The 16,071-nt window shown below is 37.9% G+C and overlaps 1 protein-coding gene across 1 annotated transcript in view; it reads left to right on the top strand.

Annotated features, from left to right (window-relative positions):
- Positions 1–15,611, top strand: part of Dsg2 (desmoglein 2) — a 46,721-nt gene extending 31,110 nt beyond the window's left edge. The window contains exons 10-15 of the mRNA XM_076836831.2: positions 2,089–2,231; positions 2,528–2,755; positions 7,334–7,561; positions 9,253–9,374; positions 10,962–11,300; positions 12,888–15,611. Of these exons, the coding sequence (XP_076692946.2) occupies positions 2,089–2,231; positions 2,528–2,755; positions 7,334–7,561; positions 9,253–9,374; positions 10,962–11,300; positions 12,888–13,910 (2,083 nt within the window). The 3' untranslated portion in view covers positions 13,911–15,611. The remainder of the gene's footprint in view (positions 1–2,088; positions 2,232–2,527; positions 2,756–7,333; positions 7,562–9,252; positions 9,375–10,961; positions 11,301–12,887) is intronic.
- The last annotated feature ends 460 nt before the right edge of the window (positions 15,612–16,071 follow it).

Raw genomic sequence — 16,071 nt, 5'->3', positions numbered from 1 at the left:
TTACTTCTTAGCTCTGAGAGCCATGCCATAGAAAAGAAAACTCTCTATGGGGCTATTATTTATGAAATTACAGGGATTCATGATGGATTTAAAGAATTCCCACCTGCTGCCCAGGACACACAGCTTTTGCAACTTCCTAAGTGCCAGAACTGCTTGGTGACTTGTCTGCTTCTGCCTATGACCCTGTGTGCCAGTGCTTCATACAACGTTGTATTTAGGAGCATGGCCAACTGTAGCCAAATTAGAAATATGGAGAAAGTTCTTCAATGATCTCTTTCTTTTGAACATGTCTCCTATGGAATTCAGCCAAGTGATTATTTTTTAAAAATAATATTAAGAAATAGCATTCACTGTTTTTTACATACAGGGTCTTGGTGACCATCTTTGCCTACCCACCCCACAGGAGCCAGCCTGCCTCTGCTGACTTAGGTGGTCTAGTTTTAATTTCCCCTGCTCTGCATTGAACAAGGCAGTCCCTAACTGAATCTACAGAAATGAGGATTCTCCCTGACATTCTGTGTGAAAATTTTTGCTGCCATCTACTGAGAAGTGTATTGTTCTGACTCTCTGCCAATAGTATTGTGACTGTCTATTGAAAATTGTTTCCCACCATTTTTTTTTTTTTTTAAATTTGGGCTGCTATATTTAATAAAGGCTATAAATATATCAAAAAAAAAAAAAAAAAACTATTGCTCTCCCTGGAAGAATGATGAGTCGTGCTTCTTTAACCTGCAATTACAGAACTTTAGAATGAGAAAAAATCTTAAAAGTTCAGTTCAAACCTATTATTTTACAGGAGGAATGGGAGGCACAGCTAAGTTAAATTATCTTCCAGTATTCACCTAAATAATTAGTAATTGCTATTTTGAGATCTTTTTCCTTCTTCTTTTTTGCACTACTGAGGGTTGAACCTAGAGCCTGGTGCATGCTGGGCAAGCCCTTCACCACTGAGCTGCATCCTCATCCCCAGCCCTTATTTTGAAATCCTAATGAGGACAGCGAAAAAATCATTAACTTTATCATACTATTCTGATAATTATTCATCTGTAGCAGTTGTTTATGGATATTTGATACAGCATGTGAGCTGCCATCCTACCTGAATGGCATCTCATTTTCACAACAGAGAGCAGTTAGGACATTTCCAAAGTTAGATCACAGAAGGCAATCCAGCATGAAGTGTGATACTTATTACTAAGATTCTGCTTTTAAGTATGAATGAGGGAAACTGTGGATGGCAAGTAGACCCCATCTTTAAAGTTTCTCACAGGAAATTCAGAGGTACTTGTGAAAATCCAAATGAACTATCATCTACCAATAGAAATACTAAGAGGCATAAAAGCATAGTTCAAATGTATGATTGGATTTTTTAAAATATAATACATAAAAAATTTTGAATGCAGTACATAAATATTGCCATAAATGAACCACCCATTCTTGTGTGCCTAAACAACCACTTAATAGAAAATAAATCATCAATTTGATTGCTTGAGCCAAGAGACTCATGTTTAGTTTATATTTGTATTTTTATATGTTAAACTAAATGGTATTCATTATGTACATTTCTGAAAATATAGTAGGAACATTTTCCCTGCCTCCTCATAGCTGGCTCTTTTCACAGTCATTCTCTTTGCTTTGAGCAAGGAAACCCAGAAATCATTTTGTCAGCATTGTTTCCACTTTTAACCATTCCTACCTGAAAATTATTAACAACATCCCAATGAACAGTGTAATGTAAGTCTACTTTTGTCCATCTGTCTTTTTCTGTTACTAAGTTATTCCCCAAAGGCTTAACACAAATTTAGGAGAGATTAGATCAACAGCTACAGGACAGACTACAGAGTAACTGACAACCTCGTGGATTAGTAGATTAAGGGTGATCTCCTTATTTGTGTGTCTCAGGTACACCATAGGAATAAGGAAAGGTCAAGGAAATATCACATGTTTAAGCAGGTTTCAAGAAATTAAAGACATCCAAACAAATTTCTGTAACAAGAACATATGTGAGATGAAAATTAATTTTTAAAGAGTTGTAGAGATTCCCAATTTGTCCAGAATTTTAAAAATAATTTGATGTTTATTTTATAACAGATATGCCAAATTGGAAGATAAAGACAACTGGGTTTCTGTGGATCCTGTCACATCAGAAATCAAACTTGTAAAAATTCCTGATTTTGAATCTAGATATGTTCAAAATGGTACATACACTGTAAAGATTATGGCTGTATCAGACGGTAAGTAATTAAATAGACATTTTTCTTGATTATGTGAATTTAGATTTTATCTTCCAGCATCAGAAACTTTTATTTTGAATATATATAAAAATCTAATCTCTCTAAAGGATGAAGATTCATATTCTTATCTATTCAGTGACTAAAGATAGTATTTGGCCTTGAATATGAGACATACCTGGGATAGGAAGTGTCGTAAGTGGTTGGTACACTCTTTATACCAAGGTGGCAAAAGAATTCAAATTGTGGTCAACAATATGATCAGAATAGAAATAATTTTTCTTTCTCTTATTGTTCAGATTATCCTAGAAAAACTATCACTGGCACCGTCCTTATCACAGTTGAAGACATCAATGACAACTGCCCCACACTGGTGGACCCAGTGCAAAACATCTGTGAGAATGTGCCGTACGTGAACGTTACTGCAGAGGACCTTGATGGATACCTGAACAGTGAGCCATTCAGCTTCTCTATCATTGATGAACCACCTGGAATGGCAGAAAAATGGAAAATAATACGACAAGAAAGTAAGCAGAATTGTTGGACTATCTTAAAATCAAAATATTAAGCATGGTAGATATTTAAAATCCTTATAGGTTGTATTTATTCTCACAATATATATTTCCAATAAAAATTTTTAAGGGCATTTGTAAAATGAGGTTCTGAACCTACAGACATAGTATCTTTTATATGCCTATGGAAAGATGAAAATTTATATAAAATGGCTAGAGTTAGTGGGGTGTTCTCTGAATAGCTCTTGAAGTCTCAAGAGCTCTTCTCTGATAAGCTCTTCTAGACACAACAATCATAGTAAGTGCCTTCTATAACTCTTGAAGTATGCTAATGACAATTCCATCTAAAATAACATATATTGAAGTGGGGAATTACATTTTTTGAGCACTTACTCTGTGCCAGGTACATTACCATATTTAACCCTTAATCCATAACATTATTCCCTGATTAGAGGTGAGAAAACCTTAGCTTAACTAGAGTTCAGTAACTTATTCATAGTTAAAATGCTGGTGTGTGGTGGAGATCACATGACAAAGGGTCTGTCTTATGTTCCTCTGCCCCACACCAATGGACACACCCATGGGTCCACATCTTGGACACAGCCCTCGAGTTAACGTGAGCTTTGATATCCTTTAGGGTGGTCTTGCATGCCAAAAACTCTATCCAGAAAACTGTTTTGTTTTAAACAATCAGTGTTCATTTCAGAAAAGTTTCAAATACAATCTGCAAGTTTTTCTTAATCTATAGGTTTGTTACGGTATTTTAAGTCTAGCAAGTGTTTATAATCATTTTAAGAGGTTTTGATTAATTTTTTGACCCGTTTATAAGTCATTTTAAGAGGTTTTGATTAATTTTTTTGACCAGTTTACAAGTCAACATTTCAAACTGTTTATATAAACTAAATATATTTGATTTCCTTTTTTATACATTTCAGTGATCCAAATTAACAAGTAAATCCTCCCTGTGATTTTGTACCCTAAGTTCCAATAAATTGAATTTATAAATATATTGCACCTAGAATTCTCTTCAGTATTTTCATACCAAACGAGTGACATTTCAGCCTAAAACCACAAGTCTAAGTCAGTAATGCCAATTATACATTCTAGAGTTATAAAATCTGTCATCCTAAGAGGGTTAATTTTTTATAACATAAATATATAAGACAATATAAATAAATTCCTGACAATTAAAAAAGTATTAAAACAGTGTCCTTAACTTGCTTCAACTTTCCTCTGTTTAATTCCAAAAAGTTCGATTGATGAGCTCACCTGAAGCAGCCATGCCCTTGGTTAGCTCAGGTTGCCTTTCCACTGAGGATGAGTCACCTTTGTGGTTAGTTGAGGTTCTCTGTGACAACTTCCCAGCCAGTGAGGGCCTTGCAGTGGCCGGCGTCCAGGGGCTTCTTCTGGTAGTTTCATCACAGACATCAAAACTTGAATTAAGTAACCAGTTCTGTACCCTGAGAGGCCTGGGACACCCCTACACTGAATGCCTGACCGCAGCTTGTCTTTCCTTGACCAAGATATGTAAATGAGTTTTCCATTGAACTTGGAATCCCAAGACTCCTTTATTTTATCTGAGAACCACATGGACTTTAGTATATGCTGGGCATAGTCTTCAGCACGTTTTGCTGTTAACAACCTTAGAAATTTGGTATTACAATGGTCAACATTTTACAGGTGGGGAAACAAAGGCACAGTGAGTTTTCCTGACTTTCTTGAGGCCACAGCTACGTTAAGACTTGGAGCTCGGATTCAACCCAGGCAGTCTGGTTCTGCCTGGGTGCTGTGCTGCCTCTCCAAATCTCTAAGTGGCTTTTCTGTCTAAAAATAAACATATTTAAGCTTGATGAGTCCTTGAATGTTTTTTTTTTTTTTAATAGTCATAGGAACATAAGACTCTCAAGGAAGTGTGTTAACAGTGTTGTTACAGGAAGTCACTGAGATTATTCATTATATAATGATGCAGTTTAGAGATAATTCTTTAACTCAGGCTTTCTTCTCCCTGATCAAATAATAAGGTGATCGACCAGTTAGCATGATACATAGCTTCTTTCTATTTTTATTTTTATTTGGGAAAATTTTTAAATATGGAAAATTCTAGAGGATTTTAAATGATATAGTCTCATACTTACTACTTAGAATTAAAAGAAATTAATGATTGATTCAGCCGTAGAGAATAATGAAATCATGTCATTTGCAGAAAAATGTATGGCAAAAGAAGCCATGCTCGGAAGGTCAAGGGTCTCATATGTGGAAGCTAGAAAGGAAAGGGGAAAAGAAAAGTGGAGGAGTAAGATCTCATGAATATCAAAGGGAGATCCGTAGAGGAAAGGGACCAGGGAGTCAGGGGTAGGGTGCTGGGATATGAATTGGCCAAATTATATTGTTATATTGTGTACAAGTACAAATATGTAACAACAATTCCCATTGGTACGTACAACTATAATGCACCAATAAAAAATGTGGAAAAAGAAAATAAATAAGTAGAGAAGAAAATATATTAATGAGCCAGATATAGTGGTATATCCTATAATCCCTGCTAATTGGGAGACTGAGGTAGGAGAATAGTGAGTTTGAGGCCAGCCTCAGCAACATAGCAAGACACCACCCCAAAGAAAACATTAACACTTTTTTGTATTTGCGTCACAACTTTCATTTGTCGATGATAACTAATAGAGTGGAAATCCCATCCTCCCTTCCCACATAGCCCATCAGAGCCCATCATGAATTTAGTTGTATTTTTCCAGGCCCTGTCTCCCTGAGTCCATATTTCTTAAACCAATGACTGCATCCTTTCCTCATTTCCCCAGAGTTTTTGTGATGATTTTAAAAGCATATTTCTAACCATACAGATCAAATTCCCTAAAACTTGGAGCTTAAAATATTTCTTACTTCAAAAACAAAGATAAAACCAAAACACTTGATTTGTATCTTTGTGTTCTCTATCAGACCTTATAAGTAAATTATTCTAATAAACATTTACATGTCAGAAAAGTTTTACGCTATTTAATTAATCATGGCTTTAATTCATGTGAAAACTGGTCATTATTTTTATTTGTGTGAAAAAAAAATTTTTAAATCATCACCAAGGCATATACTTAAAAAAATAAGAGGTATTCCACAACACTTCCAGTGTTATAGTCCTCTAAAAACACAACCTGAATCCAGTCGTGAGGAAACAACCAGACAAATTCAAACTGGAACATTCTCTGAAATAAGTGGCCTATTAAATATTTCAAAGTCTTGAAAAGCCAAAGAGAGAGTGGGAAAATTCCAAATAAGCAGGGACTACAGTAATAACTAAATTCAATGTGTGAGCCTTGATTGGACCCAGGATCAAAAGAGAGAGAAAAATGGACAGAGATCTGTAGGATATTATAAAAGGATATTTTTATAACAACTGAAAAAGTTTGCAAATGAGTTATATATATTACTTAGTATTATTGTATCAATAATAATTTTTAAGAGCACTAATATTCCTTGGCCTTAAAAAGTTTGTGCTGAAGAATGTCATGCTATTTATAACTTACCTTGAAATAGTTCTGATAGAATTTTTTGCAAAAAGTATGGATGTATATATAGAGAGAAAGTATTGATGCAAAATGTAAACAGTTAGTGAAGGGTATATGTATTGGTCAGCTTTTCGTCACTGTAACCAAAATATCTGATGAGAACAACTTAGAGGAGAAAGGTTTATTTTGGCTCACAGTTTTAGAGGTCTCCAACTCCAATGCTCTGGGCCTGAGATGAGGGAGAACATCATGGCAGAAGGGTATAGTGAAGGGAAGTGCTCAGCTCATGGTAGCTGGAAAGCAGAGAAAAAGATTGAGGACCCAAGGACAAAATAAAATCCCCAAGAGCCTGTCCCCAGTGACCTACTTCCTCCAGCCACACCCTTCCTGCCTGTAGTTACTACCCAGTTAGTCCATTTGGATTATTAATCCATCAAATGGATTAATCAACTGATTAGGTTTCAGCTCTCATAATCTTATCATTTTTGCTTCTGACCATCCCTGCTTTGTTTCATGCACGAACTTTCAGAGAATACTTCATAGTCAAGCCATAACAGTATTATCAATATTGATAGGAATATTCTTGCAATTTTTCTGAAGGTTTAAAATGTTCAAAATTTCAAATACACAGTATTTAGAGCAAAAAGGAAGGAATCATAAAACATTGTTGAAAATCGTTAAAGTTGGGAATGGGTGCCATGAGAGTTACGCTTTTCTATTATTGTCTATATTTGGAAAATTGCCATTAAGTTATTCCTAAGAAATAGTAAAATAAAGTCAGTCAGTGAAAATGTTGAACTCCTCCCTTGTTCATCACTGTATTCCTCATATTTGATACGCCACATACATTTATTAAAATTAATCATCACAAAAATAAAGTGTCCAAATCTTTGCTATTAAACTGTTTTGGAGGTCCTTAAACAGATTTTAAGGAGCTCACAGAATGAATTCCATGAGAAGTTAAGGAAAAATAAGGTTTCTAAGTGGAGCTAAATAAAGAACATTCTTTCGATGATTTAATTTCTCCCTTTCCTTGGTAATCACCTGCTTCTGTTTCTCCCTATTCTTACCCTTGAAGGTACCAGTGTGCTGCTGCAACAAAGCGAACAGAAGCTGGGGAGGAGTGAGATTCAGTTCCTGATTTCAGACAGTCAAGGCTTGAGTTGTCCTGAGAAGCAGATCCTTAAGCTCACCGTTTGTGAATGTCTGCATGGCAGCGGCTGCGTGGAAGCCCAGCATGACTCCTACGTGGGCCTGGGACCCGCAGCAGTGGCGCTCATGATTTTGGCCCTTCTACTCTTGCTACGTAAGCCTTAAAAGCCATTCCCTAGCTCTGTTAGTAATTTGAGTGCCCACTAGTGGTTTGTTACTGTAGTAGTCATTGATGTCTCTACAGGTGTTCCTCAACCACCCTAGAACACTTCTGAGGGTAAATAGGGAAACGACCACTGGTGATTGATAAATTCACCAAAACTTATTGCAGGACTCTTTTCAGACTTAACTTGCCAGAGCTCTGCCTCCCGTGATCCCCTCTGCTTAGCTTGCTTCTTCACCAGTACCAATGGTAGCCAGACTTGCAAGCATTTAACTACAACCCAACAATGATAGGCTGTTCTCAACCACACCTGCCCGCTCTGTCTACCCTCCAAAGCCCTTGAGTTTCCTTTCATGAAAGAATAAAGGACTGCCAATTAAGGTCATGGAGTCCCACTCCATTTGACCTCTGAACTCAGGCAGACCACCAGTTCCAAGGCTATCTCAGAAGGAGAGGAGGAGCCTGAGAAAGCCATTAGTAGATGTCCAGTTGAATGCACAGCTCAACAGTTTACAGTGTACCTTTATTCCATTATCTCCATGTTGTGGGTAATTACAAATACAGACACATAAGGATAAGTGACTTGTCTCAGTTTACCAAGTGCGTGAGTAGGTCCTGGAGCTGGGACTGCATGCTGTATGTAGGGATTCCTTGCACTGTCTCTCATCTCAGATTCTCTGGAGCCTAATGTGGCACTTGACACATGACAGATACTCAATATTTATCAAATGTACTGAAACTGTTGAATCACTGCTGGTTGATTTTCATCTCTATATTAAACATAGTAGCTATAGTCTATAGTTACCATGCTGTCAGTTATTTTAGATGAGAAGGAATCTAGGAAGTATTCAGTTCGTCAAACTGCCAAATGGGAATGACAGTAAAATCAAATGAAACCCATTGACCAATTAACCCACACTGCTTGCAGATGTGGTTAATTCTGTACTGCGTTGACCAGAGAGCCAATCCCAGCTGGTCTTTGTTTCCTCATAGAGGCAGAATAAAACATAAGGGCACTGGGGATATAGCCTAGCATTCACAAAGCCCTGGGTTCAATCCCTAGCACCACACCAAAAAAAAAAAAGTATTATAGTGAATGCTAGATAAAATGTGTGTGTATACATATATATACACATTTTAATGTAGAATCATTTTAGAAAACAGTACTTTGGAGGTAATTTGGAGGTTAACTGAGACCTCAGACAATCAAGTCTGTGCAAAAAAACTTTGTTAAGTATTATAGCAGTTTTAGTGTTTTAATATTTTTCTACTAAAATTTTTTCACTCCTAAGCTGTTTTTTAATACATGCTATTTTGGACAGTAAATTTACTTAAAAAAAAATTTTGGACAATGGTTTAAATTTTTTTCATCTTTAAATTGGTTTTGCAACTTTGGGTACTGTCTCATCCAGTCTCAATATTTCCCCTAGTAACCACGGCAAGTCTCTTTGTAATGAACAGGCTTGGAGTATGTGACCCTCTCCTTCTGCCTCAAGCTTTAATGTTACTTACCCAAAACAAGATTGGGGAGATTGAATCAGGGTGAAGGAGAGAAAAATAGGGCTATGAATAAGTGAAGACTGAACTTTTAGAAGTGAGATGCAAATTCCAAAATTGTACCATTTAAGCTTAGAAATCACATCTGCAATTTAAGATCTCTACTCTATTTTGCTTCTGCACAGTTGTGCCACTTCTGCTGCTGATGTGCCATTGTGGAGAGGGCGCCAAAGGCTTTACGCCCATACCTGGGACTATAGAGATGCTGCACCCTTGGAATAATGAAGGGGCGCCACCTGAAGACAAGGTCAGTTCATCAGATACTGATACTCCTTGTCATCTTTTCTGATTTTAAAGGGGCCTTGGGTGATGGGGAATGTTTCTAACATTTTTGGTCATGAGAGTAATGTGGTTGGGATGTTGTAAAATATATGTTTGGTGTTCATCCCCATTCCCTGGCATACAACTCCTAAAAATCTTGGCATCTCCTAAGTGATAGCATCTAGACATATGAAAGCGGCAGTGAAGTCTGGGTCGTCTTGGGAACTGCCCTCAACCTGTGAAATCTGACACTATCTCCAGGTAGATTGTGTCAGAATTATATTGACGTAGAGGCCACCCATCTGGTGCCTGCTGCAGAATTGCTTGCTTGTTTGCTAGGAGAGAGAAATCTCCACATCTTTTGAGGTCACAGAAGTTTGTGTTGGCCGTTGTGGTGTGAGAGTACAAGAGTGGTTTGGTTTTCACTAAAGATTTTACACACTTGGCTTTATCAAACAAAGAGTTCAAAGGACAACATACTTGGGGTTGGTTGCCAGGGCAAAGTTGAGGTGGTTTACTGCACTGTCATGTATCCTCTGCTAATAAGAATGTAGACCATGTTTCAGGCAGTGACCCAGAGAATGTGGAGCAGGGGTCCCAATATTAAATGGTTAGTCTTTCTCAACCAAGAACTGCTCTGCTTCCATCCCCCTCCATACAGCTGACACAGAGATAAACCTCCAACCCCTGTGACAGTTGTAAAATGCTGTGAAGTCCCCTTTCCTAATTATTTAGTAGCCATCTCTTTGATCTCTCTATTGCATCTTCACCCTGGGTCTCTATGCATCTGCCATGAGCTCCATTTCCAAAAGGATATGATTCAACATCAATGTCATTGTTTAGTGAATTCAAATAATGGTTCCTTAGACATAGTTGTGGGCAGGTCAGGATCAACTTGATAATCCCACAGCATGTAGCCCTAGGTGCCTTCTTTGTTGGAACTCATCCCTCCATGGATGAGTTCCATTCCCACACTTTCCTGTGTTCCAGACACTAGCTACTGTCCTCACATCCTAACTAGCATGTGGGAGAAGAGTGAAGAATCGCTCTGTAAGTGCTTTTCCCAGAAGTTGCCTACACCATTTCTGCTTGACTCACATCAACCAGATCTCAGGTGGCTATGCCTAGTAGCAGCAAAGCTTGGAAACAGTCCTTATCCATCCAACTAAAAATAAAATTAAGTGTTCTATAACTACAGCAGAAGTCATCAAACCCTAGAGGAAAATTGAAATGTCATCGGTGCCAGTCGATGAGTGAGATGAGACCATACAGGAAAGTTTGGGTTTTGTTCCTCCTTTGATTGTAATCACTTTTGAAATATAAGAAGGTAGAATGGAGATATCTATAAGACTCAGATTTAAAAAAATAGAATAAAATGAGGATGATAATGCTTATCTCAAAAAAAAAAAAAAAAAAAGACTCAAGTAGAAGTTATTTAGCCCAAAATATTTTTCCTGATTAGCTTCTGAGGAAATAGTTTATCCCTCCTTATGCCCACTTAGCCCAGACACTTCTGTCTACCATATGGACTCTGCATCCTTCTGACTCAGTCCTCATCGGTATTTGCTCACAGGTGGTGCCAACCCTGCTGGCAGTGGATCATGCGGAGAATCCAGCAGTAAGAAATGGAATAGGAGGTACAATGGCCAAGGAAGCCACCATGAAAGGAAGTAGCTCTGCTTCCTTTACCAAAGCGCAGCATAATTTGTCGGCGATGGATGGAAGATGGGAAGAACATAGAAGCCTCCTTTCTAGTGGGGCAACCCAGATTATGGGGACAACAGGAGGCATGGTGGGTGGTGCTGAAACCATGAGGACCACAAGAGCCACAGGGGCTTCCGGAAACATGGCTGGAGCTCGAGCAGGTGCTGTGGCAGTGAATGAGGAGTTCTTAAGAAATTATTTCACTGAGGTAAGGATGGGTTTTTATGTATAGGAAAAATAATTAAGAAAGGAATATGGTTTTAGGGTACTCATTGCCAAGAATCTAAATGGGATTTGGGGGTTTTTCTGTTTGGTTGTTTTTAGGTCATGTTCATAGGCAATGAGAAAAAGAGGAATGATACTCATTGAATTAGTCAGTATTAGCTCAACTATGCTGTGATAACAAATGACCCCACATTTTCTAAGTTCTCCCAAAGACTTTTTTCTCACTTATGTTCATATCTTGGCCGGTCAGCTCAGCTCTGCTCTGCTCCATGTTGGCTTCATTTCAATTTGCATGCAAAATAGCAGATTGTATCTGAGAAGCCGTTGTGAAGGGAAAAGAGTAATGGCAGAAGCAGGTTATGACAACATAAAGCCTTCAGCTTTCTTTACACTTGCATTTCATTGGTCAGAGCAAATCACACAGTCATACCAAATGTTAGTGGGTCAGAAAGCACAACCCTAGGCCTGAATCCAGGAGGGAGGACCAGAGAATACCTTACCTAAAAAACACAAGCTGTTAAGTCTGCTGAGATTTTACCTGCTGTACTGTTAGGAGAATTCATTAAAAAATGATGAGGAAAGTTATAGCAAAGATGATCTAATGCATTAAAGAAGCTCATGGGGCTGGAGATGTAGCTCAGTTGGTACATCTTTCCTAGCATGTGCAAAGCCCTGGGTTCAATCCCCAGAACCACCAAAAACCAAGAGAAGCTCATGCCTAGAATTAGGAATTAGAAGATAAAAGTGTTTGAAACAAAGTGTATTTCAGAACATATTTTATTACTAGGAACTATTGGGGATATTTATTCCATAATGGAAAATGGATCGGTTCATCTGGAGGCCTAATGCCTCTAAAATAGGTCAGTACCTAATAACAAAAATTCGAAATGCAGTGAAACCAAAAGAGAAACACACAAGTCCATAATTATAACTGGAGAGTTCAACTTAACCCATCAGGGATTGAAAGAACAAGTCCACAAAATCAGCAAGGAAGGGCTGAGGATGTAGCTTTGTGAAAAAGCATTGGCCTAGTATGCATGAGACCCTGGGATATAGAAAACCTAACAACATCATCAACTGGCTCCAGAAATAGCATGGCTTCTGGAGCAGGGGTCTCTGGCCCTCTGCCAAATTTTGGCTGGAGCTACTTGGCATCAGTAGAACACTCAATGATACAAAAGTAGAATACACATCCCTTTTGACATAGATTTAAAATAATTTTTTTATATAAAATAAGTTCTGTTATGTGATATAGAATAAGTTTTAATAGATTTAATAGAATTGCAATCAGGCAGAGTAATTTGGCACTCACAAACCAAAGATAATAACAAAGTAATGTATAAAATATACCCAGATATTTGTAAGTCACATATTTCCAAATAACCCATGGGTAAACAAAGGAAATTTTTTTTTAAAAAAAAAGGAGCAGTTAGTATAAAGTTGAAACTGTGTACTCTGATGTTTGTGTTTCTCTGATATTTCCTTTATAATCAGACTTAAGATTTTGCATTTATGAGCAGAAATAATAGTCATCGCTGATGACTTGTCTCTATTATTATATCCATTTTAGAAAGTGGCTTCCTACACTGAGGAAGATGACGTTCACATGGCCAAGGACTGCCTTCTGGTTTATTCTCAGGAAGAAACGGAATCTCTACATGGCTCCATCGGCTGCTGCAGTTTTATTGAAGGAGAGCTAGATGACCGCTTCTTAGATGACTTGGGACTTAAATTCAAGACACTTGCTGAAGTTTGCTTGGGTCAAAAGATAGATATGGATATGGAAATAGAGCAGAGGCAAAAACCTGTTAAAGACACAAGTATGAATACAGCTCCACGGTCACTCTATGACCAAACTGTGGTGAACTCAGAGACTTCCTACTCCTCTGGCAGCAGCTTCCAAGTTCCAAAATCTCTGCATGAAGCAAATGCAGAAAAAGTAACTCAGGAAATAGTCACCGAAAGATCTGTATCTTCCAGACAGGGTCAAAAGGTAGCACCACCTCTTGCCGAGCCCTTGCCTTCTGGTAATATCATAATGACAGAAACATCCTATGCCACGGGCTCCTCTATACCACCAAACACTGTGATCCTGGGTCCTAGACAGCCCCAGAACCTCATTGTGACCGAGAGGGTATATGCTCCAGCTTCCACCTTGGTGGATCAGCATTATGCTAATGAAGGTAGTGTCATGGTAACTGAAAGAGTAATTCAGCCCAACGGAGGTGTCCCTAATCCTCTAGAGGGTACCCAGCATCTGCAAGATGCACAGTATGTTATGGTGAGGGAGAGAGAGAGAGTCCTTACCCCCAGCTCAGGGGTGCAGTCCACTCTGGTTGTGCCCAATGTGGCAGTAGGACAGAACGTGACAGTGACTGAAAGAGTGCTAACACCTGCTTCTACTCTGCAATCCAGTCACCAAATTCCCATGGAAACCTCTGTGAAGGCCAGAAATATGGTGGTTTCTGGTGCGGGGGTCTCTGACCCTCTGTCGAATTTTGGTTTAGAGGAATCTGGTCATTCTAATTCTACCATCACCACCTCTTCCACCAGGGTCACCAAGCGTAGCACTGTACAACATTCGTACTCTTAAGCTGCCACCAGCCACAGACTGACCCAGAGCTTAGCCATCAGGAATTGGCTCTATGGTTTCCTTGTCCCTTTCAGACATGCAGAGACATGTATGCATTGAGCTTCAAGTTGTTCTCTGCTTCCATGGGTTATATTTCAGAGTTGCCCTGTGATTTACTGAGGACATAGTGATGATGCTGTTTCTGAAGTGCCTTTTAGTGAGCTATACAAACAATATTTGTAAAACAAAACAGAGGAAGTGTGGCTTCTGAGAATTTACCAAATTAACATGAAGTATCCGGTTCATCAGCCGTCCAGCAGAGCAACCCAAGAAACTGTCTGGGTCTCTGTCTACCATCATAAGATGGAACGTTGCCCATTCTGTGGTCTATACATAACTGCACCTTACAGATTATTAGCAGCTCATTTTTCCAAAGATACATCAACAGTCTGGGCTACCAATTTTATTGTTGGTTTTCTTTAAGACTGGAACCCTTTAAATTGTGTACAACTGTTGAAATTCTAGAATACTGACATGGGAAGAACACACATAGTTTGTGTACATGACACCCTGCACATGTGTATCATGGTCTTAAAAATGGCATTGTGTCTTCTTGTCTCTCAGCAGTCATGACATTTTTGAATGCTTCAGATTCAGCTTAAAATCTAGGACAAAATTTATAAATATAAGACAATTTTTCTTACTATAGTAATTAAATGCTTTGAAAAAAAAAAAACACCTCAGGATATATTATCTTCTTACTAGTCACAATATAGTGCAGCTAAACTCACCAGCTACTATGGTAGGAATGGTGCCTGGTTCATGGCCTTATATCCTCAGTGCCTAGCATGGATGCCAAATAAATATTTGTGGAACTAAATTGAATTTTACAAACCATTCTCTTTTATATTCAGTTGCCCAAGACATCAAAAGACCCTAGGATCCTATAATTATAATTTCAAATTATGGTTCAATTTATGTCCCAAAGTTATTGACTGATCATGACTTAGTACATGAGTAGTAAATATTACATTTGAAAATAATAATAAAAACTGGCCTGATTTGGGTTGTTTGGCTCCTAAATTGTATTGTATTGCTCCTAGAAATGTTTCAAAATACATTTATATGTCAGTAATAATTTGTATATCTATTTCCAGTAACAAAGTAGTTTTCTTAACTTTTCTAGACTAATTTCTGGACATTTAAGATATTTTGCTAGGAAAATGAAACTTTCTTTTGACAGTACTGGGGGTCAAATTGAAAGCCTCACATGTTAGGCAAACACTATACTGTCAAGTTATGCCCCCAACCCCAGAATTGAAATGTTTTATAGACATTTTTAAAAATATTCTTTACTTGAATTGTATTATGAAAGGAATATACAATGTGTTCCACTAAATGTATATAGTAAGGGCATATATTTTAGAGATCATAAGCTGTTGCTAAGATGAAGTCCACTCTTCTTCCATGATCTAGAATTGTTTTCTCTCCAGTTGGTAATTTTTCTGTTTTGTTTTGTTTTTATTGTAGTCTTAGTTGTATTTTGCCAAACATACAGCAGGAGTATCCTTGCCATGTGAAAATATAGATATGACCTATGTCCCTAGAACAAACAAAACTTGATCTTAGGCCTCCTGGGGCAGGTGTGGAAAGCAAACCTGTCGTGTGTGTAGTATATATAACATAATCACATGTTCTAAACGGTTTTCTTTGTTCCTAAAAAAGGTACTTTGCATTAGTTTTTGCATTTGTTCCTTGGTAGATTATATTTGTATGTGTATTATCATAAAATATTTAAATAAAAAGATTACTTTAAAGGGACTTTTCTCCACATCTTCTTTATGCTTATAAAATAGGGGTTTTAGAGGAGAGCACACCCTAAAGACAGGTGTTTCTTAGTCTTTATTATTTAATTAGATCCACTTGCAACCAATGCAATAAGCCTCTTTAGAAGAGCATCATTTCTTTCTTTCTTCCTTCCACTGAGCCACATCCCCAGCCCTATTTTGTATTTTATTTAGAGTCAGAGTCTAGTTAAATTGCTTAGGGCCTCGATAATTTGCTGAGGCTGGCTTCAAACTCGTGATCCTTCTGCCTCAGCCTCCTCAGCCGCTGGGTAAAAGAGTAGAACACAAGGAGGCGCAATTTAGTTTTAAGTTCAGATTCATAGTGAGTAATTTTT

Source organism: Callospermophilus lateralis, chromosome 17, assembly GCF_048772815.1.
Source record: "Callospermophilus lateralis isolate mCalLat2 chromosome 17, mCalLat2.hap1, whole genome shotgun sequence".
Classification (NCBI taxonomy): domain Eukaryota; kingdom Metazoa; phylum Chordata; class Mammalia; order Rodentia; family Sciuridae; genus Callospermophilus; species Callospermophilus lateralis.
Note: the sequence above shows the minus strand (reverse complement) of the source record. Positions and strands in the feature narration are given on the sequence as shown.